This window comes from Neofelis nebulosa, chromosome 17, assembly GCF_028018385.1.
Source record: "Neofelis nebulosa isolate mNeoNeb1 chromosome 17, mNeoNeb1.pri, whole genome shotgun sequence".
Classification (NCBI taxonomy): Eukaryota; Metazoa; Chordata; class Mammalia; order Carnivora; family Felidae; genus Neofelis; species Neofelis nebulosa.
Genome location: NC_080798.1, coordinates 43,927,170 through 43,953,595, shown reverse-complemented (window position 1 = coordinate 43,953,595; position 26,426 = coordinate 43,927,170). Strand labels below are relative to the sequence as shown.

Below are 26,426 nucleotides of genomic sequence, written 5' to 3'. Positions count from 1 at the left end.
TTCACAGAACTGTACAACCACCATCATTATCTAATTCCAGAAACCCTGTGCCCATCAGCAGTCACTCTCCACTGATCCCTCCCTCCAACCCTGGCAACCACTAATCCACTTTGTCTCTATGGATTGCTGATTTTGGATGTTGTGTGCTGAATCCTTTCACTTAGCATGTTTTCAAGGTTCATTCATGTTGTGTTATGAATCAGTACTTTATTCTTTTTTATGGTTGAATAATATCCCATTGTATGGACATCCCCATTTTGTTTAGCCATGTAACAATTGATGATTGTTTGGGTTGTTTCCAGTTTTTGGCTATTATGAATAATGTCGCTGTAAGTTTTCTGTGCAACACATCATCAATTCTCTTGAGTGTATATATATATATATATATATATATATATATATATACACTCATATATATATATATGAGTAGAAATACTGGGGATTCTTCTACTTTTGAGATCCCCTTAATGAGAATTTAACATTTATATGGAAAATTTAAGAAATATACGGCTTATCAAAAAATCTGTGTAAATGATGTTTGTAGCTTTAGAAAAACTATTTTGTTTTTGTCCATGAAACATGGGAATAATTCATTTTACTCATTTTGCCCCTTATTTTGAAGCCAATCAACTCAAATCTTATGTTATTACCTTGTCCTTTCTCAAGAAAAATGATTTTGGATTCTGGAAGAAAATTAGATCCAGTCACAATCATTTCATGACCTCCATTTACAGAACAACTGTTGATACTATACTTCTCAATATGAGGAAGTTCTTGAGCAGACCGCTGAGCTGTTTGTTTGTTTTTTAGGAGTTGAGAAGAAACAAAATATTAGTTTACAATCTTTCATATGTAAATGACAAATTCAAGCTATACAATGAAAATAGAAGCAAACTCTGGGCTTTGAAAATTCAAGACAACGGTAACAAAATCCACTAAAATAACCACATTATTTAGAAAATAAGACTTATTAGATTTGTGATTTCTAAATAATTTTCTTACAACTGTGAAGAAACCAATGACGAAAAATTAATCAATGCTTGCAACTTCATATTGACTCCAAAACATTAATTTCACCCACTTTCCTCTTTTTAGCTTAAGTCTTCAATGTATTTCTTCCCTACAACTGTTAAAATTGATGAATTTAATATAACTATAAAAAGCAAATTAATCCAAACATATGTAATTATACTGCATACAATTAAAAGACAAGTTTCTGAAGGATAAACACAAATTAGCTCTTTCATCAAGAAAATATCCAGGTCAGGGGTGCCTGAGTGGCTCAGTCGGTTAAGCATCCAACTTTTGATGTCAGCTCAGGTCATGATCTCACGGTCGGTTGTGGGATCGAGCTCTCTCCCTCTCTCTCTGTCCCAACCCCTCCCACATGTGAGTGCATGTGCTCTTTCTCTCTCAAAAATAAAAATCATGTTTTTTTAATCCTCTTAAATAAAAAAGAAAGAAAATATCTAGATCATCACCAAGACAACAAGATGCCATTCTGGACAATTTTCCAAATAACTAAATAACTGAAGCATACATGAAGTACACACTAAATTTTTAAAAACGGAAGTAAACGTTTCTACAGTGCACTGCACTTTTCCTTCTAGGGTATGTGAACATAATTTTTAATGCCTCAGAGCCATTCTTTAAATTATCAACTTTTATAAACAGTACCCTTAGTGCCACCTTTCTCTGATATTGCCTGATTCCAAGTCGTTATATTTTGTGGAGATCCTATTTCTGGATTCTCTTTCTTTATTTCTTTTTTTTAACTGCTTGAGCTTTAAACTACACATTACAATTCTTTTGAGGGCTTAGATCCTCTAGGGGTTTCTTGCAAATGCCTAGTTAGGTTTTTCTCTGAATTAAAACAAAAAAAGTGTGGATTATGCTCTCTTCTTCACAGTTGGAAAATAGGTCTACTTTTCTACTTCCTGGGTGGAAAACTGGTAGCTCTGAGGGTCAGCTGTTTTGTTTGAGTAGAACAACATTTTAAAGAAATTTAAACTTGAATGCCTTTAGGAAGCACACACTCTCAGTTCACTGTGGCTCTTGTTTCTCCCAACTATTTAAAACCAAGCCACAAAATGTATTTAAATTGGGATCAATGCTCTATTCAAAGAGAATGCTAGGGGCACCTGGGTGGCTCCGTCAGGTAAGTGTCCAACTCTTGGTTTCAACTCAGGTCATGATCTCATGGTTCGTGAGTTCAAGCCCAGCATCGGGCTCTGCGATGACAACGTGAAATCTGCTTGGGATTCCCTCTCTCCTTCTCTCTCTGCCCAACCCCTCTTGCACACACGCATTTGCGCTCTCTCACTCTCTCTCAAAATAAACAAAAATGAAAAAAAGAGAAAGCTAAAATAGACCCTTTCATAGGACATGGGTCTGGGATTCAGGACCAACTATCACTTGGAAAGTATCAAGCACCAACCTAGATCTCAGAAAATACTTATGTCCCTACTTATGTTCCAAATGACTCACAGAGAAGGGGCATGAAGACAAGCACTGGCTGGCCTTGGAAATACATTAATTCATGTTTTAGATATTTATGGTGGAAACTAGCCATCATGGGTACATTCAAAGTAACAGCAAAACTGTGTTCACCAGGGGAGCCTGGGTGGCTCAGTAGGTTAGGTGTCCAACTTCAGCTCAGGTCACGATCTCAGTCTGTGGGTTCAAGACCCGCATTAGGCTCTGTGCTGACAGCTCAGAGCCTTGAGCCTGCTTTGGATTCTGTGTCTCCCTCTCTCTTTGCCACTCCCCTTCATATATATGAAGATACTTCATATGTGTGTGTGTGTGTGTGTGTGTGTGTATACATATAAACAATAAAAGAAAAAAGAAAGAAAATCCAAAGAAAGGTTAATAGTGACTACACCACAGGGTAGTGATTACAAAAGATTTTGGTATTATTCCTTGTTCCATTCTGCATTTCTTCTTTTTCCATTCTGTGTTTCTATATTCTCAACAATAATCACATATTAATCTAATAAACTAAAAGAAAAAATAGAAAATCATTTTAGAATAACTTCATCTCAAAAACTCAAACTACTCTATGAACTTAAATTACTTAAATTAACTCTGGGGCACCTGGGTGGCTCAGTCTGTTAAGCTTTCCACTTCTGCTCAGGTCATGATCTCATGGTTTGTGAGTTTGAGCCCTACATCGGGTTCTCTGCTGTCAGCGTAGAGCCCATTTCAGATCCTCTGTCCCCTTCTCTCCCTGCCCATCCCCACTCTCAAAAATAAACAAAACAATTGAAAAATTATCTAAATGAACTTTGCTAAAAAATAGAGGCATATATGCTTATATGGGCATAGAAAAGTCTGGCAGGGTAATAAAAACGCTGGCAATGATAGCTGCTTATAAATTTTTTTCAACATTTATTTTTGAGAGAGAGACAGAGCACGCACGTGAGCACAGGATGGGCAGACAGAGAGGGAGACACAGAATCCAAAGCAGGCTCCAGGCCCTGAGCAGTCAGCACAGAGCCGGACACGGGGCTCAAACCCACAAACTGTGAGATCATGACCTGAGCCAAAGTAGGACGCTTAACTGAATGAGCCACCCAGGCGCCCCCCAATAGCTGCTTCTAATAAGGGGAAATAGTTGACCTGGAAATTTGCTTTTCACTCTATATTCTTTTTTAATTTTAGTAAGTACCTGTATTGTCTGTTAAAAATACAAAACTATTTCTACAGTGAATTCTATTACTATGTATTTACTCAGTGATTTCTCAGTTAACTGTGAAATAATAAAGTAATAGTTCAATTTCATAAATAGCAAAAGGAGGCACAGAAAGGTACTACAGTAGGTTTGATCCCAAATAAAGAATGCACGTGTTTAACAGAAATAACATGGTATAATTGAAAGAGTACTAAGAAAACCTGTGTTCTAAGGACAGTTCTGTCACTAACAAGCAAATAAGCTTGCAGGAGTACTTCAGACACTTGTGCCTCAGTTTCCTCCAACACAAAATTAAGACATGAATTGGAACACTTGTAAGTCTATGCCCTAAACATCTAAACAGCAGTTTCAATACTACAGTACTACCAGCTAACCTACCAGAGGCCCACAGTTCTCCAGGGTGTAAGTAGGTACATGTTCTAGGGCCTGTTCTCATTTCTTGCCTTTGTAAATCAGGGGGAAAAAGCATTCACTTTCTCAATCTGATGTTGTAAACAGGTTAATGGTTTAAAAAAAAAATCCTTTAAGTCTTTATTTAGCTGAGGTGTCAGCTTGCAGAGATAGGCATCTTCCAACAAGGCGGCTCATGTTTTAATGAAACAAAGGTGACCAAGGGATACTTAATCATAGCTTCATTTTGTCCTCAGGTGTCATCAAGCCCACCTTCCTCATTTATAGGTTAAAAAAAACTGTGGTCAATGGGGCCCCGAGGTGGCTCAGTTGGTTAAGTATCCAACTTAACCTTAGCCCTGAGGTCATGATCTCAGGGCTCATACCCGGACCCACATCACGCTCTCTGCTGTCAGCACAGAGCCCACTTTGGATCCTCTGTCCCCCACTCTCTCTGGCCCTCCACCCATCTCTCAAAAATAAACATCAAAAAAACAAAAACAAAAACAAAAACCTGTGGTCAAGAGAATGTGTTTATAGTCCCACACAACCTATGGTCAAATTATAATGAGAACCCATTTTCTAACTCCAAGATCTGTATTCCTCCCACCTAAACACATAGCATATTTCCATACAAGAAAATCTCATCAGCTATCCAGACTCTGTACCTCAGTTTATACTTATAATCCAAATATTACATTAAAAGCAAAATAGGAAATTGCCTATTATAAACAAAATTTGAAAACATCATCACAAGCTCACTTACAGCACTCAACAGGTATGGAAGCTGTCTGAAGAGAAAGGACTTTTCCATTGGGCTGTGGGATGTGCACACGGAATACAAGTCGTACTCTAGTATTCTTTCTGCCAATATCAGTTTCTCCTTTTCGAAGTTCTATATCTGAATTGCGGAGTTTCAAAATACCTGCACAGTCAATACTAGGGAGAAAAATATACACATTTTATTTGCTTACTGGTATTTAATGGTTCCCAACAACTTAGCTAAACGTGGCAGGGAAGAACTATCACTACCTAAAATAAGGTCCAAAAAGAAAGATGTATGATTGCTATTTCAATTCTGAGATTAAAAATGTTTTGAATGACAAAAGTGTAATAATGGTAAGTATGGTAGATTGTCTAAAAAGATGGCTGTCAATTATTCCCCATTCTTGCACCTGCATGCCACTTTTCCCATTAAGAGGTGAAAGCTGGCCTTATGATTTGACAAACAGAATGTAACCAAGTGATGCAGTGTAAGTTATGAGCCCAACATTAAGCCTCTTTTGCTCTCTTGGAGCCCTGAGCCACCATGAAGTCCATCCAGGAAGGTGGAGAGAAAGGCCAAGCCAATCCTCAACTACTCCGGCCACCCCAGACAGCTTGTATGTTCCAAATCCAGCTGAGCTCCCAGCTGAATTTAGGTGCATGAGTGATCTCAGCTGATACCACATGAATTAGACCAGCTGAGTCCAGCCAACCCTAAGAATCATGAAAATAATGAACAGTTATTACTTTGAGCCACTAAATTTTGGAGTGCTTTTACAGAACTAGATAAGTAATACAAAGTAAAAAGACCTTAATTCTATGTAAGTAACTAAGCCAGAAAAGATTAACCTGTAGGACTCTAAATCAGTCATTAATAGCATATTTAGACTTTTCTAGTGATAGGTTTATTAGTAAAAACAATCCATCAGGCTAAGATTCTTTTAGTTTTAAAGAATACACATATAAGATTAAAGTTTCGGCATTTAGGGTCTAACTTTTCATTATCTTCAAAATGCATTACTTGTATGACTGCTTAACACACAATCAGGGTAGGAAACAGTACCTACAACATGTGTTTGTTATTCACATATTGAAAGAATAAAGCAGATGGAAAGCTAGCAATCAACATCCTAAAGTTTACTCTCTCTTGTGGTATTACTTGTCATCCATCCCTTTGCCTTATCTATCAATAGTCCCAACTCTAGTGCTCAACTGTCCAGAGGCCACAGAAGTTGCTGTAAAGGACAATATGTGTTAGAAAACTAGGTTATCAAGTTAAGAACCAGTAAAGCACAAGAAAGAATCCCAAAGGGTGAATATTTTCACCTTCAGAAAGACACAGGAGAAGAAATTTCCAAAAAAGGAAAACACTCTTGAAAGTATTTGTCATTTATGGATAATGAATTATACTTAATTAATATTGAACAATTGCACTTTATCTCAAAGCAGTACTGATCAAATTGTATCAAGTAGTGATTATTCATGCTAACATGCCAATGAGCCTTTAGGGGGAAATGCCAGAGATCATCCATTTTATTGAGTTTTGAGGAAAGGTATTTTATTTTATTTAAGTAACTCTACCCCGGACATGGGGCTCAAATTCATGGCCTCAAAATCAAGAGTCATGTGCTCTACTGAGGAGCCAGCCAGGTGCTGAGAGGGAAGGTATTTTAGCAGAGAGCTAAGTTTCTAAGAGAAGAGTTAGAAGAAGAGTATCAGAAATGACGATCTTAAAGCTCTGCCTATGAATTTCAAGAAAAGATAAGACCAGACCAACAAGAAAACTACACATGTAGGAATAAATCACTATTAATTCTGTTTACAGATACAACTATATTTTATTTATTTTTTTAAGTACGAGTATATTTTAGATCAGAGTATAATAATGCCACATCCGTTTTCATCCAGTTTTAAAAACAGGGAGGAGTTATGAGTAGGATAAGGCAGTAAATACTGGAATCCATACTGAATGGCCAGAAAAACTTCAGGTGTGTGTGTCTCTAAGCTGGGTGGAATGAGAGCAGTAGCTGTGTTTGTTAACTAGAAACAATGATATTTCTGCAGCTTTGTCCTTTCTGGATTTATCCAGGTAGGCAGTATATGCCAGAACTGGTTGGGCAAGGGACACGAATTCTGACTACAACCTATTTCATGTGCTAATAGATGAGAAAAGGAGAAGGTAGATATGTTCAGATCCTACTATTTTTATTTTTTCACCTTATTTGATATGTGAAGCTTTCCCAATTTCTTGAAAATCTTACAAACTCATGTACTCTTTTTAATTTAATTCACTGATTTATACATCACTTTTAAAAGGATGAGGCATTTTACAACATAAATACAAATAAGGTCAAGGAAAAACAGAAAAAAAAATTAAATAGAAGCAACAGGAAATAAATATGTTCCAAATCTAGGGGTATACAAATTACTATACCTGAACTTGACCGAACTTCCCAGAAGCCAAGGCAAAAAGGAAATGTGATAAAGTTTACAGGTCTCTCCTTGTCTGGTAAAGCAAAATCTACCATGTCATCAGCCTTTTCCCTTTAACTTGAAAAGATTCTGTGTGTGTGTGTGTGTGTGTGTGTGTGTGTGTGTGTGTGTGTGTGTGTAATGACCAAGAGATAATATCTTCAATAGTGGTTTTTCAGATTACGAAGAGTTATTCATATGGATATTTCTTATTCTATCCTTCAAACAAAGTTAAGAAGTATAAGAAGCTTCTGGTGATTTTCTATTTAAATTTAACTTGATTCAAGTCTAGTGCTTTGAACACCCAGAAGAATGAATGGAAACGTGGCCTATAAACCATCTCCTAGGGATCAATTTTATGAGTTCTTAGAAAAAAATGATTCAAAACTGAGTTTTAAATTCCCCTCTGCAGCTACCTGTATATTCATATACTTTTTTTTAATGTTTATTTATATTTGAGAGAGACAGAGCATGAGAAGGAAGGGGCAGAGAGAAAGGGAGACAAAGAATCTGAAGTAGGCTCTAGGCTCTCTGAGCTGTCAGCACAGAGCCTGACTCAGGGCTTGAACCCACGAACCATGAGATCATGACCTGACCCAAAGTCGGACGCTTAAGTGACTGAGCCACCCAGGCGCCCCAGTATATTCCTATGCTTTTGATTCTAGATGAAAAAGTAAGATCTTAGAGTAAAAGAAACCTACATGCATGCATTTCTCATTCAATGGTTGGCTACCTCACTTATTTGAAAATGGGTCAAGGGGCCATTAAGCGTCAAACTTTGGTTCAGGTCATGATCTCATGGTTCGTGAGTTTGAGCCCCGTACTGGGCTCCATGTTGACAGTGCAGAGCCTACTTAGGATTCTTGCTCTCCCTCCCTGCTCCTCCCTCATTTATGTGTGTTCTCTCTCTCTCTCTCTCTCTCTCTCTCTCTCTCTCTCTCCCTGCCTCACTCCAAATAAATAAACTGAAAGAAAGAAAGAAAGAAAGAAAGAAAGAAAGAAAAGAAAAGAAAAGGAAAAGAAAAGAAAAGAAAAGAAAAGAAAAGAAAAGAAAAGAAAAGAAAAGAAAAGAAAAGAAAAGAAAAGAAAAGAAAAGAAAAGAAAGAAAATGGGTCAAATGGATGCCTGGAGGCAGATCACTGTTCTCTTCAAGAAAGAGCTTTGCTCAAGTGGGAAACAAGCATTGGTTGAGATTCCAAAGTTCTTTCTATATCAGAGAACACAGAAATTTTAAGAGTAGAGACCACTGGGGCGCCTGGGTGGCTCAGTTGGTTGAGCGACCGACTTGAGCTCAGGTCATGATCTCATAGTTCGTGAGATCAAGCCCTGCAATGCTGACAGCTCAGAGGCTGGAGCCTGCTTCAGATTCTGTGTCTCCTTCTCTGTCTCTGTCTCTGCCCCTCTCCCATTCATCCCCCCTCCCCCTTTCTCAAAAATAAACATTAAAAGAAAAAAAAAAAAGAGTAGAGATCATCACGGCTCAGTTAAGCATCCAACTCTTGACTTTAGCTCAGGTCATGATCTCGTGGCTCCTGAGTTCGAGCCCCACACTGGGCTGACAGTTTGCGGGGCCTGCTTGGGATTCTCTCTCTCCTTCTCTCTCTGCCCCTCCCCTGGGCTCTCTCTCAAAAATAAATAAATAATCTTAAAAAAAAAAAAAAAAAAAGAGTAGAGAGCATCAGCTAGCTATCTGCTTTGCCTTAAAAGAACTCTGTAGTAGCCCCTGTGTGATGACTTATTGGGTTGGGTTCTCCTGTACTGCCCATTTGAACAAAGCAGGTAAAAATAAGGTTTTTAATCTCAATATTAACTTGTCTTTCCCAGTAATAAGTAGGTAACAAGGTAAGTTCTTAAGGCAATTCTTATTTTATAATAATATAATTATATCACAATATTCAGTTTACCTAAAAAAGTTATTTAAGTATAAATTTAAAGGAAGAGATCTAGAGACCAAAATCTAATTTTATATAACTGTTCTTGCAATAGCCTGGGACAGACGTTACTGCCATTTTAAGAAAGGTAGTTTGAAAAAATTTCTGTAATAAACCTCACTATAAGTTTCAAATACCTAGTTGTGATGGGATTAACAGTTGCCTACTAAATAAATATCTATTTCCCCCTTCTTTCTTAGTAATAGATCCCTGTATCATTAGAGGTAGCAATGTGCTCAAGTAAAAACAAAACAAAACAATCCCAGACCTTCCTTATTTACAAGGATGAACAATAAGATATGCTAGATAGGTTTCTGTAACAAGCCTCTTGATAAAGACAGATTAGACAGACTAACTTGTGGCACCTGACTGGTTCAGTTGGTAGAGCATGTGACTCTTGATCTTAAGGTTGTGAGTTCAAGCCCTACAATGGGCAGAGAGCTTATTACTTTTAAAATATATATAAACAAATACAACACAATAAAATAAAGAGGCTAACTCAGATGGAAGTTTTCTTTAGCCCTTTTTCCTTATTCCTTCTGGGACTATGGTTGTGATGGTTAGAGTTCCAGCAGCTATTTTGTAACATGAGACAATCTTGAGGACAGAAATCACACGTTAAGAATAGCAAGGGGGCGGGGGGCACCTGGGTGGCTCAGTCAGTTGAGTGCCTGACTTCAGCTCAGGTCATGATCTCGTGGTCTATGAGTTTGAGCCCTGCGTTGGGCTCTGTGCTGACAGCTCAGATCCTGGAGCCTCCTTTATATTCTGTGTCTCCTTCTCTCTCTGCCCCCAACCCTCCACTCTCTGTCTCTGTCTCTGTCTCTCAAAAATAAACATAAAAAAAAAAAAAGAATAGCAGAGGGGGCACACGAGTGGCTCATTTGGCTGAAGTGTCCAACTCTTGATTTTGGCTCAGGTCATGATCTCAAGGTTCATGAGATTGAGCCTCACATCACGCTCTGTGCCAACAATGCAGAGAGTGCTGGGGATTCTCTCTCTCCTCTATCTGCCCCTCCCCTGCCCACATGTGCACACACTTTTGATCTCTCTCAAAATGTACACGCACACACACGCACGCGCACACACACACACACACACACACACACAAAGAGGGGCACCTGGGTGGCTCAGTCAGTTAAGCGTCTGACTTCAGCTCAGGCCATGATCTCATGGTTCATGAATTCCAGTCCCGCCTCAAGCTCTCTGCTGTCAGCACAGAGCCTGCTTCAGATCCTCTGTCCAGACCCTCTCTCTCTCTGCCCGTCTCCCACTTGCTTTCTCTCAAAAAAAGTATTTTTTTTAATTGAAAAAAAAAAAAAAAAAGACCAGCAAAGAAGAAAAACAGAGTTTGGGGCCCCAATGACTCAATGACTTATGGAGTTCCTGTGCTAGCCCTAAAAATGCCTATTTGTACATTTCTTTTATGGAATAACAAACTAAACGTTGTTTAAGCCACTGCATTCCTTGTGTGACATATAATCCTAACCTGAACAAAACTCTAAAGCATTCTCATTCAGAAGCTAGCCACCTCATTTTGTTTGGAAAGGAGTCAAACAAGTAAGCCTGGAGACAGTAAAAGTTTCCTTAAGGAAATTTGACAATCATAATAATTGTACTGCAACTGTTCTTTTGTCTACCCTATTAGACTGTGAGCTACTTGCAAAAAGTCCATATATTTTTATCTTTAACATTTAACAAAATGCTTGGCTGGTACCACATGGTTCATAAACTTCTGCTGAAGTGCATTTCCTTTCTGGAAATCTGCTACCAACTTTAGCTAATGTCTTACAATTATTTACATAATGTTATTCTGTTAATTTAGAACCATGAATAATTCATTTCTGTACTATAAAAAGAAGTATGTTTTTCTCTGAAAGTTGTTTTAGGGGAAAAAAAAGAACTGCCCATTTTGGGGTATGTTTCCAGATACCTGGCTGACATATTGTTTTCAGGAAGAAGGGGAATTTCCAGAACCTTTGTGCTGGCAATTATTATCTCTTGACTTGCAGTAGCAACAGTCTTCCCAGTGATTCGATGCACCTGGTAAAATGCATGAGGTCGTAAATATCGATCATCTGCTGTTCCAATAAACATCTGTAGATTTATCGGCTTTTCATTATAGCCCAGGAGCTAATTAGAAAGAACAAACAAAAATACAACTCATTATCCATTATATTTATAATAAGTTTACAACAGGAAGTTTATTATATCTGTAACATATACTATTGATACACAAAATGTTATTTCAAGAAGGTAACAATAAAAATGTAATAAATGAACAATCTTCCAAATTTCAGAAGATTATGAGTTGTAAAATGCTGGAATGTTACAAAGGAATGAGGGGGTTTTGGTTTTTTTGTTTTTTGTATATATATCCGGAATAAAAGTTTTGCAAAGCTTTCTTATAGAGTAATGTGAAAAACCACAAGGAAAGGGTGCCTACATGGCTCTGTTGGAAGAGTTGCAACTCTTGATCTTGGGATTGAGTCTGAGCCCCATGTTGGGTGTAGAGATTACTTAACAATAAATTAAAAAAAAAAAACAAAAAAAAGGTGCCTGGGTGGCTCAGTTGGTTGGGCATCCAACTCTTGATTTCGGCTCAGGTCATGGACCCAGAGTTCTGAGATCAAGCCTCGTTTTGGGCTCCGGGCTGAGTATGGAGCCTGCTTAAGATTCTCACTCTCTCAGCCTGGGTGGCTGTCAGTTAAGTGCCCAACTTCAACTCATGGTTCGTGAGTTCGAGCCCCATACCAGGCTCTCTGGTGTCAGCGCAGAGGCTGCTTCAGATCCTCTGTCTCCCTCTTTCTCTGCCCCTCCCCCAGTTTACTCTCTCTCTCTCTCTCTCAAAAATAAATATTAAAAAAAAAAAGAAGATTATCTCTCTATCCCTCTGGCCCTCTCCCCAACTCGTGCTCTGCAAAGAGAGAAAGGAAATAAGGAAGAAAGGAAGGACAGACTGACTCTGTACTTTAGGCAACATTAACCATCCAGCCCAGACTTAAAAGACGTGGGTGTACAGGGGGCACCTGGGTGGCTCGGCTAATTAAGTGTCCAACTCTTGATTTTAGGTCGGGTCATGATCTTGCATTTTGTGGGTTCAAGCCCCATGTCGGGCTCCATGCTGACAGCGTGGAGCCTGCTTGGGGTTCTCTCCCCCCCCCCCCCTGCTCCTCCACTGAGTTCTCAATCAATCTCTCTCTTTCTCTCTCTCTCAAAATAAACAAGTAAACTTTAAAAAGACTTGGGTGTACAGGAAGGTCCTCTAACAGGCTATTAAAATCAGAAAGTTTGTTTTAGTAAAAAAATCTCAAAAAGCCTATTATATATGTTATCAACTTAAAATTTCAACTGACTTAACAGGCTGGGCTACTTGACTTTCTCTGGTGTCCTTCACCATTGAGGTTAAGATGTGTATATAGGAGTAGGACCAGGAGGTGCTGGAGGTAAAAATAGCAACCATCAAAAAAGGAGGAAAATAAAAGAAATAGAGCCTGAAGAAGTACACATATAGCACTTAGGGAGATTCCCCTGTCTACTCTGATGCTGACTAGCACCCAAATGACCCACCATTATGCAGGTAACAATGACCAACAGGAACAAACATAAAGAACTACTTCAAAGTATGGAGAGCAAATATAAGCATACACTGGAAGCAAAGTGACACATGCTAGAATTGTAACAAAACAGTGTTTCCTGTTTTTAAGGCTTTCAACCTGAGGGAAGGCCACAGACCATGCCTTACAAAGTGGTTGAATTTCCTATACAAAATCTAGTCTTGAAGGGCCTCAAGAACCAAGGACAGAGTTTGGGACAACTTCAGCCTCTGAGGAACTCTGAGTTCCCTCAGAGTAAAAGGGAACTCCCAGAAAGGAGACAGCCAGAGAAGGGGAGCTCCAAGTTATACAAATAAACTTTGTCCAGTCCTTTGGCTGACCTGGAAACCATCCATGAACAGGTCAGATCCCAAGGAGTCTAAGGCTAATATAACTGAAATGAGACTATGAGCTCCCACCAACCAGAGAGACAGATTTTACAGACTGACTCTAAACAAGTTAAGTGACTGCTTTAACAACAAAAAAATTCATTCTTTGGGGTTACATTTGGGTATATATGTATATCTGGTTTTGAATTGAATTTCTTTATATATTCTGAATCATTAATCCCTTGCAGATATAGGATTTTTACAAATATCTTTCATTCTGTAGGTTGTTGGGTTTTGTTTTGTTTTTTTCACTTTCTTGGTGGTGTCCTTTGATGCACAAGTTTTAAACTTTCATGGGAGTCCAATTTATCTAGTTTGTCTTGTTGCCTGTGTTTTTGTTGTCATACTTGAGAAAGCACTGCCAAATCCAATGTCAAGACTTCCCTGAATGTTTTCTTCTACGAGTTTTTAGTTTTAGTAAAGTCTTACATTTAGGACCTTGATCCGTTTTGAGTGTATTTTTGTCTATGATGTAAGGTAAGGGTCCAACTATATTATTTTGTGGGTAGATATCCAATTTTCCCAGCGCCAATTTTCCCAGCACCATTGGTTGAAAAGACTGTCCTTTCCCCCAGTGAATAGTCTTGGCATTCTGTAGAAAATGAATTCACCATGCGTGAGGGCTTATTTCTGGGCTTTCTATTCTATTTCATCAATCTGTTTGTATGCCAATACCACAGTGTTTTAAACACTGCACCTTTGTAGTAAGTTACAAGTTAGGAAGAGTAAGCCCTCCAAATTTATTCTTCTTTTTCAGTGTTGTCTTGCTTATTTGAGGCCTCTTGCAATCCCACATGAATCTGAAAATATGCTTTTCCATTCAACAAAAAAGGCTGTTGGAATTTTGGTAGGAGCACTCACTCTCTAGATTGCTTTGGGGGGGGTACTGATGGCTTAATGTTAAGTCTTCCTATCTATGAACATGGATATCCATTTATTATGTGTACTTACATTTGATTTTTATTTTACTTGTTTCCATCTATTTTTATTTCTCTCAGCAATATTTTATAGTTTTCAGCATATAAGTCTCGACACCCCCTTGGTTCAACATATTCCTAAGTATTTAATTCCTTCAGATGCTACTATAAACAGAATTACTTTTTAAATTTCCTCTTCAAGTTGTTCATCACTGGTACACAGAACCACAAATGGTACCTGTATTTTGATCTTCTACCCTGAAACGTTGAATTCTTTTATTAGCTCTAGTAGCTTTATTGTGGATGATGTGATATTTTCTATGTACAGGAATATGCCATCTATGAATAGAGACTATTTTACCTCTTCATTTGCAATTCAAATGCCTTTTATTTCTTTTTATTGTATAGTTCTGGCTAGGACTTTTAGCACAAATGCTTAACAGGGGTGGTGAAAGTGAGCCTCCTTATCTTGTTCCTAATCTTAACTCAGTCTTTTTTTTTTTAATGTTTATTTATTTATTTGAGAGAGAGGTAGAGAGTGAGTAGTAGAGGAGGACAGAAAGAGGGAGAGAGAGAATCCAAAGCAGAATCCAAATCCACACTGTCAGCACAGAGCCCAAAACAGGGCTCAAACTCACAAACCATGAGATAATGACCTGAGCCGAAATCAAGTTGGATGCTTAACCAACTGAGCCACCCAAGTGCCCCTAGCTTTCCGTCTTTTACCATTAAACATGATGTTAGCTGTGGGCTTTTCATAAATGACCTTTCATGGTAAGGAATTTTCCCCTTTTCCTAGTGTGTTGAGTGTTAGGGTTTTTTGGTGGCTTTTGTTTTTGTTTTTAATGAAAGGCTGTTGGGGCACCTGGGCAGCTCAGTTAAGCATCTGACTTCGGCTCAGGTCATGATCTCACAGTTTGTGTGTTTGAGCCCCGTACTGGGCTCTGCACTGACAGCTCAGAGCCTGGAGCCTGCTTTGGATTCTGTGTCTGTTGTGCGCGCTCTCTCTCTGTCTGCCCCTGCCCCCACTCACATTTGCTCTCTCTCAAAAATGAATAAATTACAAAAACAATTTAATGAAAGGCTGTTAAATTTTGTCAAATGGCCTTTTCCGTGTCAGCTGAGACGATCATGTGTTTTTTATCCCATCTATTAATGTGGTGTATTACATCAACTGATTGTCCTATGTTCAATCCCCTTTTACATTTCTGGGATAAATTCCACTTGGCAATGCTATATAAACCTTTTAATGTGTTGTCGGATTTGGTTAGTTTTTTTGTTGAGAATTTTTGTGTTTAGATTCATTAGAAATCCTGATCGCTAGTTTTCTCTTCTTGTATCTTTGTCATTATTATCCTTTTGATTAAAAATTTTTTTCATGCTTCTACAGAAATCCCTCCATCTCTTCACATACCTAGCCTACTTCTACTAACTGGTTTAGTATTTTATTATGGTTAAATGAAAGACTCTTTCTGGTAACTCCAACATAGATGAAGAGGTAGAAGATCTAAGCCATCTCATCTCTAGGTCTGCTTCTACTGATTGTTTTCTTTTCACTGTGGGTCACACTTTCGTGTGTGTGTGTGTGTGTGTACTGTTGAGCATATACTGAACATTCTGTATGACAGACTTCTAAAGACTCAAGTAGAAATGTATTTACCTCCAAAAAGAGGTATGCGATTTCTTTTGTCAGGTTACAGTTCTTAAGCTATGTCTCGTCTTTGTTGCAGATTTAGTCTGATTCCTCTGCTTTGAGTTAGTCGCTTCCTTATAGTTGGTGGTCTTAAAAGCTTCAGAGAGATTTCTCTCAGTAATCTCCACTGCTACTTTTAGCCACAATTGGGAGAAAGATGTGTTCCATGGCTGCTTTAATCCATTGAACCAACAAGGGAGCGACATGATAATATAGGTTGCATGAAGTCCATTTTTCAGTATGCAGAGTGGAGGAGGTGTCCAGCACTTCAAGGCAGTACTGGAGTTTCTGGCACTCAGTCCCTAGTACTGTCAGAACAAGTTGTGGTCACGAGTTACAGTGTCAGTGATGTTTTCGCTACAGCAGTACTGGGTAGGATGGCTAGACAATGTTCTAGACCATGTAGCTTCCAAGCCTGAGATTTTATAATACCCTTTAAAAAAATTATCTTCTATTTCTGTACTATGACTTATAAATTATCCTGATAGATGATACCAAATATAAAGTGCCTAGTCATGTCATATAGGCAGTGATAAACAAATATTAGCTATTATTCTGCATCCATGATTCTAGGTATATAATATAGTCAGAGTTCAAATGTGTACAAAGAGTTTTTTTCTACTATGTAGTCTTTCAGATGAACACTTTACTCCCCCTGCTTGCCTATCCCTAGATTACAGTGGAGTTTGTAACCAAGCAACATCATAATTCAGTGATTATCCTCTACTTAGGAAAGGACATGAAGATTTTTGCCTATTATTGGGTAGTATAATTTACCTAGGATGGTTTCCAATATTGTAACATTTATAAAGAAGCAATTAAAGCTTGGACCATTGCAATAGCCTTGTAACTGTTCTCCTTGTTTTCACTCTGGCTCCTTTACAGCCTACTTGCTGTGCAGAAGCCAGAGCAAACTTTAACTAGATAATTTCAAGCCCTGCTCAGAATTCTCTAATGGCTTCCTTTCAACACTCAACTAAATTAAAATGTCCTATGATGATTTACAAGGCCTATGTGATTTGACCCCTGGCCAACTTGTTGCCTTACCTTCTTTAACTCTCTTCCCTTCAATGATTTGCTCTGACCATCCTGGCCTTAATGCTTGAACCACCCAAACTCATTCCTAACCTCATGGATTTCACACTTGATATTTTATCCCTCTGGAACATTCTTCCCTCTGATCTTCATATTACCTCACTCCTTTAGTTCCATACTCAAAGGTTACCTCCTAAGAGAAGACCACCCTACCTAAAATACCACATCTCTGTCCCCTTATCCTGTTTTATTATTTTTCATAGTATGGATCACTATGAAAAGTGTATTATGTATTTATTATCTATTTCCCTCAGTACCATAAGTTCCAAGAAGGCAGACACTTTGTTTTGTTCACTCCTCTACCCTTTCCTTTTTTAACTGAGGATCTATTATAAAAATATCCATATTGAATGCCACTGCTTCAGCCAATATTATATAGGTGACACTAAAATAAAGAACATACGCTATATATTAACTAAAACTTATTTAATATTTATTTTTGAGAGAGAGAGCGTGGCCAGGGGAGGGGCAGAGGTGGGGGGGGGAGGAACAGAGGATCCCAAGTGGGCTCTGTGCTGACAACAACGAGCCCAATGTGGGGCTCAAACTCACGAACTGTGAGATCATGATGTGAGCCAAAGTCAGACACTCAACCACTGAGCCACCCAGGCACCCCAACTAACTAGAATTTAAATAAAAACTTGAAACAAAAAGAATTTTTAAGAAGTAAAATTTAAAAAATAAAATAAAGAACAAAGTGGCATGTACTAAACTTTAAGAAATTAGTGAAGACTCTAAAAGGCAGAAATTTACTTATAATAAAAAGGATGTACGGAAGCATATGATAAAAATCAATGAAGGCTCTATGAAGGAGAGAGAGGACAGAATCATGGAAATCAGTTAAGAGGCTGAAGCACTAGGTACTAACATCACATGTATTGGAAGTTTAAATTAGGGTGGAAGTGAGAACATAAACAGAAAATAGAAATGAAGAGGGATGAATGCAATAAATATTTCCCTAAAGAAATTTTCTTTAACTGACTACACACATAATAATGAGAAAGGAAAAAAAAGAGGTTAGAAGTTCTGAGCTTCAGTATCTAAGAGAATGGTGGTATCACTAGCAAATAAATGAAGAAGTCACTGATTCAGAACAGGTTTGGAGGGAGATAAGGTAAGGTTTTCAATGTTAGTCATGGAGTATTCAAAGTAACAATGAGACAGCTAGATGGAAATAATGAGGCTATATAAGATGTATATCCTTTTAGCCCAGCCAAAAAATTACTGAACAATAAACACAATGCTTTGCTATCTATTTTGATAACAAAATAATACAGTCTAATATTAAAGGATGTCTTTAAAGGATGACATTTATCCATTTTCCTTTCCTTATTTTGAAATGATGAGCATGGACTGTACAAGTTCCAGTATAGCAATACTCAGAGGACTTGAAACACTAATGAGTTGTAACTTCAACATTGTGGTTGACAGTGCCCTGAGCAAAGTGTGAAGTGGGAAGAGTACCACACATGTTCTAACTACTCTACCATCGTTGCACAAAAACAGTCACAGTCAATACATAAATGAATGAGCATGGCAACACAATGAGTGAGGTATATACTACAGGCATTTTATGACAAAGAGCCAAAGACTGAAATTCCTATCAATGCATGGGATAACTAGTTCTTCAAAGTACAGAACTAGCCTATGTTACGTGGAACTTCAGAATGTCCCACATATATTTATGTATACAGAGAAACTTATGAACTCAGAACCCAACTCCTTAGTATAAATAAGTGCCAAAAAAACTGCAGTTTTAACACATGAATTTGTAATGAATATGACCACCATATAAATTGAAGAAAACTTTAGCAAGAGTTCATCATTTCAGAAAATCATGTCATTGCCAGTAATGCCACTCATTCATGGAATTTAGGGTGCTAATCAATATGCCTGCCTTTGTACCTGCAACACTTGCAGTGATACTGCAGCTACAAATATCTAACTGCTTCACTGTCAAGCCTTTTCAATGTCAATGTCAAGCCTTTTCATTTTGAAATGTAACTATTTTGTTATAATTTAGTTCTAAATTTATTTCCCTGTAATATTACAGTATTATATTGATATTCTTACATTTGTATGTGCAAGTTGATTATATAATCTTTGCATTTCCATTTCAGGTTAATGAAGTAGTACTATAAAATATTTGTTCAAAACAAAAAAGTGGGGTTGGGTATGACAGAGTTGAGAATCATTAGTCTAAAGATTTGCAAGTTGAGGCACATATGAATTTTCTCTTGGACCGGTCTGTCTAAAAGCAAATCTTCCAGTCTCGTCTAGGGAGCATAAACTTGTCATAAACATTTTGAGAGTTAAGAAAAGGGGTCAGGGGCGCCTGGGTGGCTCAGTTGGTTAAGCGTCTGACTTTGGCTCAGGTCATGATCTCACAGTACGTGAGTTCGAGCCCAGCGTCGGGCTCTGTGCTGACAGCTCAGAGCCTGGAGCCTGCTTCGGATTCTGTGTCTCCCTCTCTCTCTGCCCCTCCCCTGCTCATCCTCTGTCTCTGTCTCAAAAATAAATAAAAACATTTAAAAAAAAGGGGGGGTCAGAAGTCTCCATATTCAGTATGCAGATTTTCATTATGCCTCTCCCTCCATCCACCCTCCATTTTCTGTACAGATCTTCAATCTCTGCCTTCAGGTATTCTAGAACCTAGAATGTCTATTTCATTCCTGCTGAAGAGCAAATCTCCAATATTCTCCCAGGGTAAGACAGTGATAATCACTTCACTATACTACATAAGAGAAAAATCTGTGAACTCTAACTGCTTCTTTTGTAGACTTTCAACTAATCCTGTTTTCAGCTTCATCTCACACCCCACTTTCAGAGATACCCAGTGCCTCAAATTCCTGAGTCTTTCCACAGTTCTTTGATATAAAATGACTTGTGCTCTTCATTGACTCTTTCTCTCTATCCAACAAGGTTAAGTTACAGCTGTCTAATGTCTAATGAGAGTAAACACATGTGTTCAATTTACTATCTTTAACTGGAAGTTGCAGTTTTCTGTAAATATTTATATAGTCAAAAAAATCTATCAATATTTTCCCTTTTAAAAAAGATTTTATTTTTAAGTAATCTCTATACCCAATGTAGGGCTCAAACCTATAAGCGCTAGATCAAGAGTTGCACACTCCACTGACTGAGCCAGCCAGGTGCCCCTCAATGTTTTCAGTTGTGATTTCTTTTTATATATTTTGGTAGACAAAGTTAATAAATTTTACATAGGTTTAATTAAATTGAAAATATTCCAGGGGCACTTGGGTGGCTCAGTCAGTTAAGTATCTGATTTCGGCTCAGGTCAGTTCATGATCTCGCTGTTCATGGGTTCAAACCCCACATAGGGCTCTGTGCTGACAGCTCAGAGCCTAGAGCCTGCTTCAGATTCTGTGTCTCCTTCTCTCTCTGCCCCTCCCCTAATCCTGCTCTGTCTCTCACAAATAAATAAACATTAAAGAAAAATTTTTTAAAAAGAAAAAAATATATTCCATAAAAAAATAAAATGCCAGCGTGATCACAATAAAAACAAAAAAGCCTAAATAAGTCAGTAACTGAAGAAGAAATTGGAAACTCATGGCTAATAAGTGATTATTCTGCTATATCCATTGCTCTTTCATGTCTAATCTAAATTGAACAAATTATTCTATGGAACTGTTCATCTAGGGGAGGAAGAAACACCAACAACTTTACAATTTGCCCCTAAGTACTGTGAAGGGGACAGGGTCCCCAGAGCCCAATATGTTATCCCCAGAGCCCAATATGGTACCTAGCACATTACAGGCATTCAATGATTGTTGAATGAATGAACTTTGGAATAAGAGTACAATTTGGTGGCAAAAAATAACTCATGAGGTTTGTCAACAGAATTATTTAAATAAGAATTATAGCCACTAAAGTAGGCTGCTCAAAATGAAGTTTAAAATAGAAAATACAAATAAAAACTTTATTACTATCTATTAAGCTACCCAAATATCACATAACGTACCTAAGTACTATATACCAAAGTGTCCTAGTCATATTAGATAGCTCACTTTAATACCAGCTTGGCAAAGACATAAGCCACCTGTCCTTTATACTTCAATAGTAAAATAAACCAGTGATGGGGGAACGTAATCATGCATATAAGATTTCAAAGGGAACATAGTTCATAACACATACTTCAGCCAACATATGCTCCAAACATATGTACTATATAATATATGAAAAATAGCATTTTTCCTATGCATCTTAGGAATTTTAAAGCAACATCAAATAAATTACCCAGTCTTCCCATCTCATTTCCAGATGAGCATTATGTTGAGATCATAAACAAATTATTGCTTTTAACAGTACTCTCTAAAAAAACTCTCATCTAGTATCAGTATACCTCTTTTCAGGCCACCTTCTGCTTTGTAGAAGAAAGTAAGCCAAGTTGTTTGTTATGTTTCGTATCGTTTCCATAGCAAAAGTCTGTGCCTGCTTAATTTAACTAAAGCTGGAGCGTTAAAGCCGAAAGGTCACTATAGGACAGACTAGAGCAGCTTCAATAAGAGCAATTCTATTATCAGGTCTGCTAAATTACTTGGGGGGAAGGAATCTGAATATATCAGAAACATGAGAACACATCATACAGATACTAAAAATAATTAAATTTCCATAATATAAACTGCTTCAAACTGAAAATGTGCATATAACATCATAATAAAAAATCACCTGGAAAATGATCTTGGCATATGATGAAATATAAAGTCGAAATATGAAAAAAATTCTACAATCCCCATTTTAAAAATTTCAGTAGCTTTTGGGGCGCCTGGGTGGCTCAGTCGTTAAGCGTCCGACTTCGGCTCAGGTCATGATCTCACAGTTCATGAGTTCAAGCCCCGCATTGGACTCTGTGCTGACAGCTCAGAGCCTGGAGCCCGCTTCAAATTCTGTCTCCCTCTCCCTCTGCTCCTCCCCCATTCATGCTCTGTCTCTCTCTCCTTCAAAAATAAATAAAAACATTAAAAATAATAATAAATTAAAAATTTCAGTACCTTTTGAGCTACTGAATTAAAATATTTATGTCTGTTTTTAAAATGTTTATTTATTTTTGAGAGAGACAAAGAGAGGGCAGGGGAGGGGCAAAGAGAAGGAGACGAAGAATCTGAAGCAGGCTCCAGGCTCTGAGCTGTCAGCACAGAACCCGACGCAGGGCTTGAACTCATGGACCACAAGATCATGACATGAGCCAAAGTTGGACATGTAATCAAGTGACCCATCCAAGTGGCCCTAAAATATTTATGTCTTAGTAAAATTATTACTGTATAATATAACATATGTGTGGTTTTATGTAATTTTATCCCATGTGTAGATTCAAGTAATCACCATCACCATCAAGATAAGGAAGTCTTCTGGGGCGCCTGGGCGGCTCAGTCAGTTGAGCATCCGACTTCGGCTCAGGTCATGATCTCGCGGTTTGTGAGTTCGAGCCCCGTGTCAGGCTCTGTGATGACAGCTCAGAGCCTGGAGCCTGCTTTGGATTCTGTGTCTCCTTCTCTCTCTGCCCCTCCCCGACTTGTGCTCTGACTCTCTCTGCCTCTCAAAAATAAAATAGAAATGTAAAAAAAATTTTTTTCTTTTTTTTTTAAATTTTTTTTTTTTTTCAATGTTTTTTATTTATTTTTGGGACAGAGAGAGACAGAGCATGAACGGGGGAGGGGCAGAGAGAGAGGGAGACACAGAATCGGAAACAGGCTCCAGGCTCTGAGCCATCAGCCCGGAGCCCGACGCGGGGCTCGAACTCACGGACCGCGAGATCGTGACCTGGCTGAAGTCGGACGCTTAACCGACTGCGCCACCCAGGCGCCCCAAAAATTTTTTTCTTTTTAAAAAGATAAGGAACTCTTCCATCACCACAAAGCAACTCTCTTGTTCTACCCCTTTCATATTTGCAACGTTCAACCTATCTCTGTTCCCTGGCTTCTAAACTAGCACTGCCCAACAGAATTTTGTGCAACGATAAAAATCTTCTACATCTGCATTCCAAAAAAAATCCATGAGGGGTGCCTGGGTGGCTCAGTCGGTTGAGCGTCTGACTGGCTCAAGTCATGATCTCGCAGTTTGTGAGTTTGAGCCCCACGTCAGGCTCTATGGTGATAGCTCAGAGGCTGGAGCCTGCTTCAGATTCTGTGTCTCCTTCTCTCTCTGCCCCTCCCCCACTTGTGCTCTCTCTCTGCCTCTCAAAAATAAAATAAAAATGTAAAAAAAAAAAAATTAAAAAAAAAGATAAGGAACTCTTCCATCACCACAAAGCAACTCTCTTGTTCTACACCTTTCATATTTGAAAAATAGAACCTGTCTCTGTTCCCTGGCTTCTAAACTAGCACTGCCCAACAGAATTTTGTGCAATGATAAAAATCTTCTACATCTGCATTAAAAAAAAAAATCCACAAGGGGCGCCTGGGTGACTCAGTCAGTTGAGCGCCTGACTTCGGCTCAGGTCATGATATTACAGCTCATGAGTTCAAGCCCCGCGTCAGGCTCTGTGCTGACAGCTCAGAGCCTGGAGCCTGCTTTGGATTCTGTGCCTCCCTCTCTCTCTGCCCTAACCCACTCGCATTCTGTCTCTGTCTCTCTCAAAAATAAATAAACAATAAAAAAAATCCATGATTCATGTACAATCAATTCTTGTGTAAGATGTGAGGTTTAGGTTCCAATTTATTTTCTTGCCTATGGATGTGCAATTGCTCCAGCATCATTTGTTAAAAAGACAATGTTGTCTGTCATTAGCCACATGCCTACCAAGTCTTGAAGTTCTGTTGATGCAACTCAGAACTGAAATTTTAATTTTGGTTAATTTAAATTTAAATGTAGCTAGTAGCTACTGAATTGGATAGTGCAGCTCTAAACTCTTCCCTAAGGAGGTTCCGTGATTCAGTCAGTTAAGCATCTGATTCTTGGTTTTGGCTCAGGTCGTGATCTCACGGTTCATGGCTTCAAGCCCTGCATCAGGCTCTGCTCTGACAGCAAGGAGCGTGCTTGGGATTCTCTCTCCCTCTCCCTACCCCTCCATTGCGCTCGCTCTCTCTCTCTCTCTCTCTCAAAATAAACTTTAAAATAAATAAACTCTTCCCTCTGCTTCATACCTTTCCTTACTTAGTATTTACCTTTTCTCTGGCTAATGTTTTTAATTAGCTAGGAACTTTCCTCAAATAAGCAGTGCCCATTTCAACCCCTTCAGCTATGTCCTCTTTGAGAGATGTGAATTTCATCCTTTAAACCTTTATCATACTTTATTGTTATCTCATTTGCAAGCTTCACCAAACTGTAAATTTCATGGGAGTAGGAAACATGTCTGATCTCCCCCCACTGAATCCCCAGCTAAGTAACAGACTGTCTTGGATGTATTAAATAGTTGCAGACCACATTAATTACTAAGGTTGTTTACTTTAAATAAAAGAAATCAACTTATTAGATGGCTAGAAGGTAGGAGGTATTTTGCAAAAGCTTCAGTTTTGAGTTCTTCCATAATTTCAAAAAATATATACTTCAGAAACTTCTTAGCTCTCAATGTAAAGTATACTGAGAACATCTGAAATTGTCCTTTAACAAATACCAGAAAGATTTCTACAACTAGTGCTTAAGTGCCCTTCTCTTTTCATTTTGATACAATACTAGCCCATGGAATGCAAACACAACTCTTTCAAATGACACTAATCATTCCAGGTGAATTCTAGGATGCCAATGTTGATATCTTACTCGGCTACTTACTCTTCTTCAGGGTTCACAGAATACTGATCAACATTTGTTGACATTTTCTGAGCATTTACTATGTGTAAGGTACTATGCCATGTTCTGTCCATGCAGTGTTTCATTTAATCCTCCTATTAGCTCTTAGGGTGTTATCCTTGTTTTATAAAAAAGGAACCAGAGGTAAAGTTCCTCCCATAATTAGCCTCTTATATCATATTCTAATTCTCAATATTTTACCTAATACATTACAATATTATTTTATTTACTTACTCATTGTCTCCTCTCAGTATAATGTAAGAAAGGCCCATGTGGGCAGAGACTTTATTTTGTTCATCTCTAGATCCCCAGCATCTACAATACTGTCTGTAAGGTAGCGAGCAATCAAAAAATATTTATTCAGTGAACAAAAAGATAGATGGGTGAATAAATTAGGCAATGAATGATTTAATAAAAAAAAAAATCTACAACATTTTAGTTACTTGGCCAAAGACACAGTACAGCCCAGGATTCAAACCTAAGCAGTGTGACTGAAGAACCCATATTAGTCACTTAGCTACTACTAAACTCCTGAATATAATCAAAAGACCATACCGTATAGGGGATATGGCAGAGGACACACTGACACCAAAGATTTATGCAGAGCTGTGATGTATAGTACAGTATAGAGTTGTTGCTGAGGAAAGGCTCCCAACAACAACTACTTTTCACAGGGACTACTTTTCACAGTCTCCTTGTATTTAAGTAGGGCCACATGACTACTTTTGGCCAGAGGTCTGTGAGTTGTAATAACTGGTAGTAACTTCCAGGTTCAAGCATCTTATGTGCCTTCCCTATACTCCCTTTGCTTTTCTCAGGAACCATGGAGGCTATGTGTTGAAGATGATGACATCACAAGAGGACAGACCTTGAATTCATGAGTGACAATCTAAAAGAAAATAAATAAGCTTCCTTTTTTTAGGTCCTAAACCACTGAGCACTGGGAAGTATTGGTCACAGTAGTTAGCCTAACATGATTAATCCAAGAGAGTTTAAACTACAATAATGGTAAACAAAAGTCTAAGATTTTGACTGAGGACTTTATATAAAGGTAGTAGAAATAACACATGACTTTAAATCAAAGACCAGCGTTTCTAAAAAGGCTTATCTGGAGAATTAAATGAGAGAATCTGAAAGTACTTAATAAAAAGAACTATGACATTATAACATAGCTGCAGTCTAAGAGGCAATATGGTAAAACAGAAAACAGAGTAGCAGAGTCAAAAGACCTGGGTTTAAGATCTCTGCCAATTACATCATGTGTAATCTTAAATCATCTGCACAATGTACTTGCCTTGCCCTTTACCAAGAACTCTTGTGAATATTAAATATAAACTCTGAGAAAACATTTTATAAACTACAAAGCACTGAAAAAAGCAAGTTTTTGCAATTAACATCAGCACAAATCTGCAAAATGTCACTGAATTTGGCATTGTTGTGAAGTTGCATGTTGACTTTTAGCACTTTGGGGATACGTGTCCATTTGAAAATCAAATTATTTTATTTTATTTTTAAATTTTTTTTTTAACGTTTATTTATTTTTGAGACAGAGAGAGACAGAGCATGAACGGGGGTGGAGGGGGGCGGGGGTCAGAGAGAGGGAGACACAGAATCTGAAACAGGCTCCAGGCTCCAAGCTGTCAGCACAGAGCCCGACGCGGGGCTCAAACTCACAGACCGTGAGATCATGACCTGAGCCGAAGTCGGACGCTCAACCGACTGAGCCACCCAGGCGCCC

General features: G+C 38.3%; 1 protein-coding gene across 6 annotated transcripts in view; it reads right to left on the bottom strand.

The window, feature by feature from the left end:
• Window positions 1–26,426, bottom strand: part of NFATC3 (nuclear factor of activated T cells 3) — a 140,202-nt gene that overhangs the window by 53,109 nt on the left and 60,667 nt on the right. For 5 of the 6 annotated variants that reach the window (XM_058706185.1, XM_058706182.1, XM_058706180.1 and 2 more), the window contains 3 exons: window positions 11,186–11,385; window positions 4,851–5,023; window positions 651–791 (listed from right to left, as the gene is read on the bottom strand). In XM_058706185.1, the coding sequence (XP_058562168.1) occupies window positions 651–791; window positions 4,851–5,023; window positions 11,186–11,385 (514 nt within the window). The remainder of the gene's footprint in view (window positions 1–650; window positions 792–4,850; window positions 5,024–11,185; window positions 11,386–26,426) is intronic. The other variant, XM_058706183.1, reaches the window with a different exon arrangement.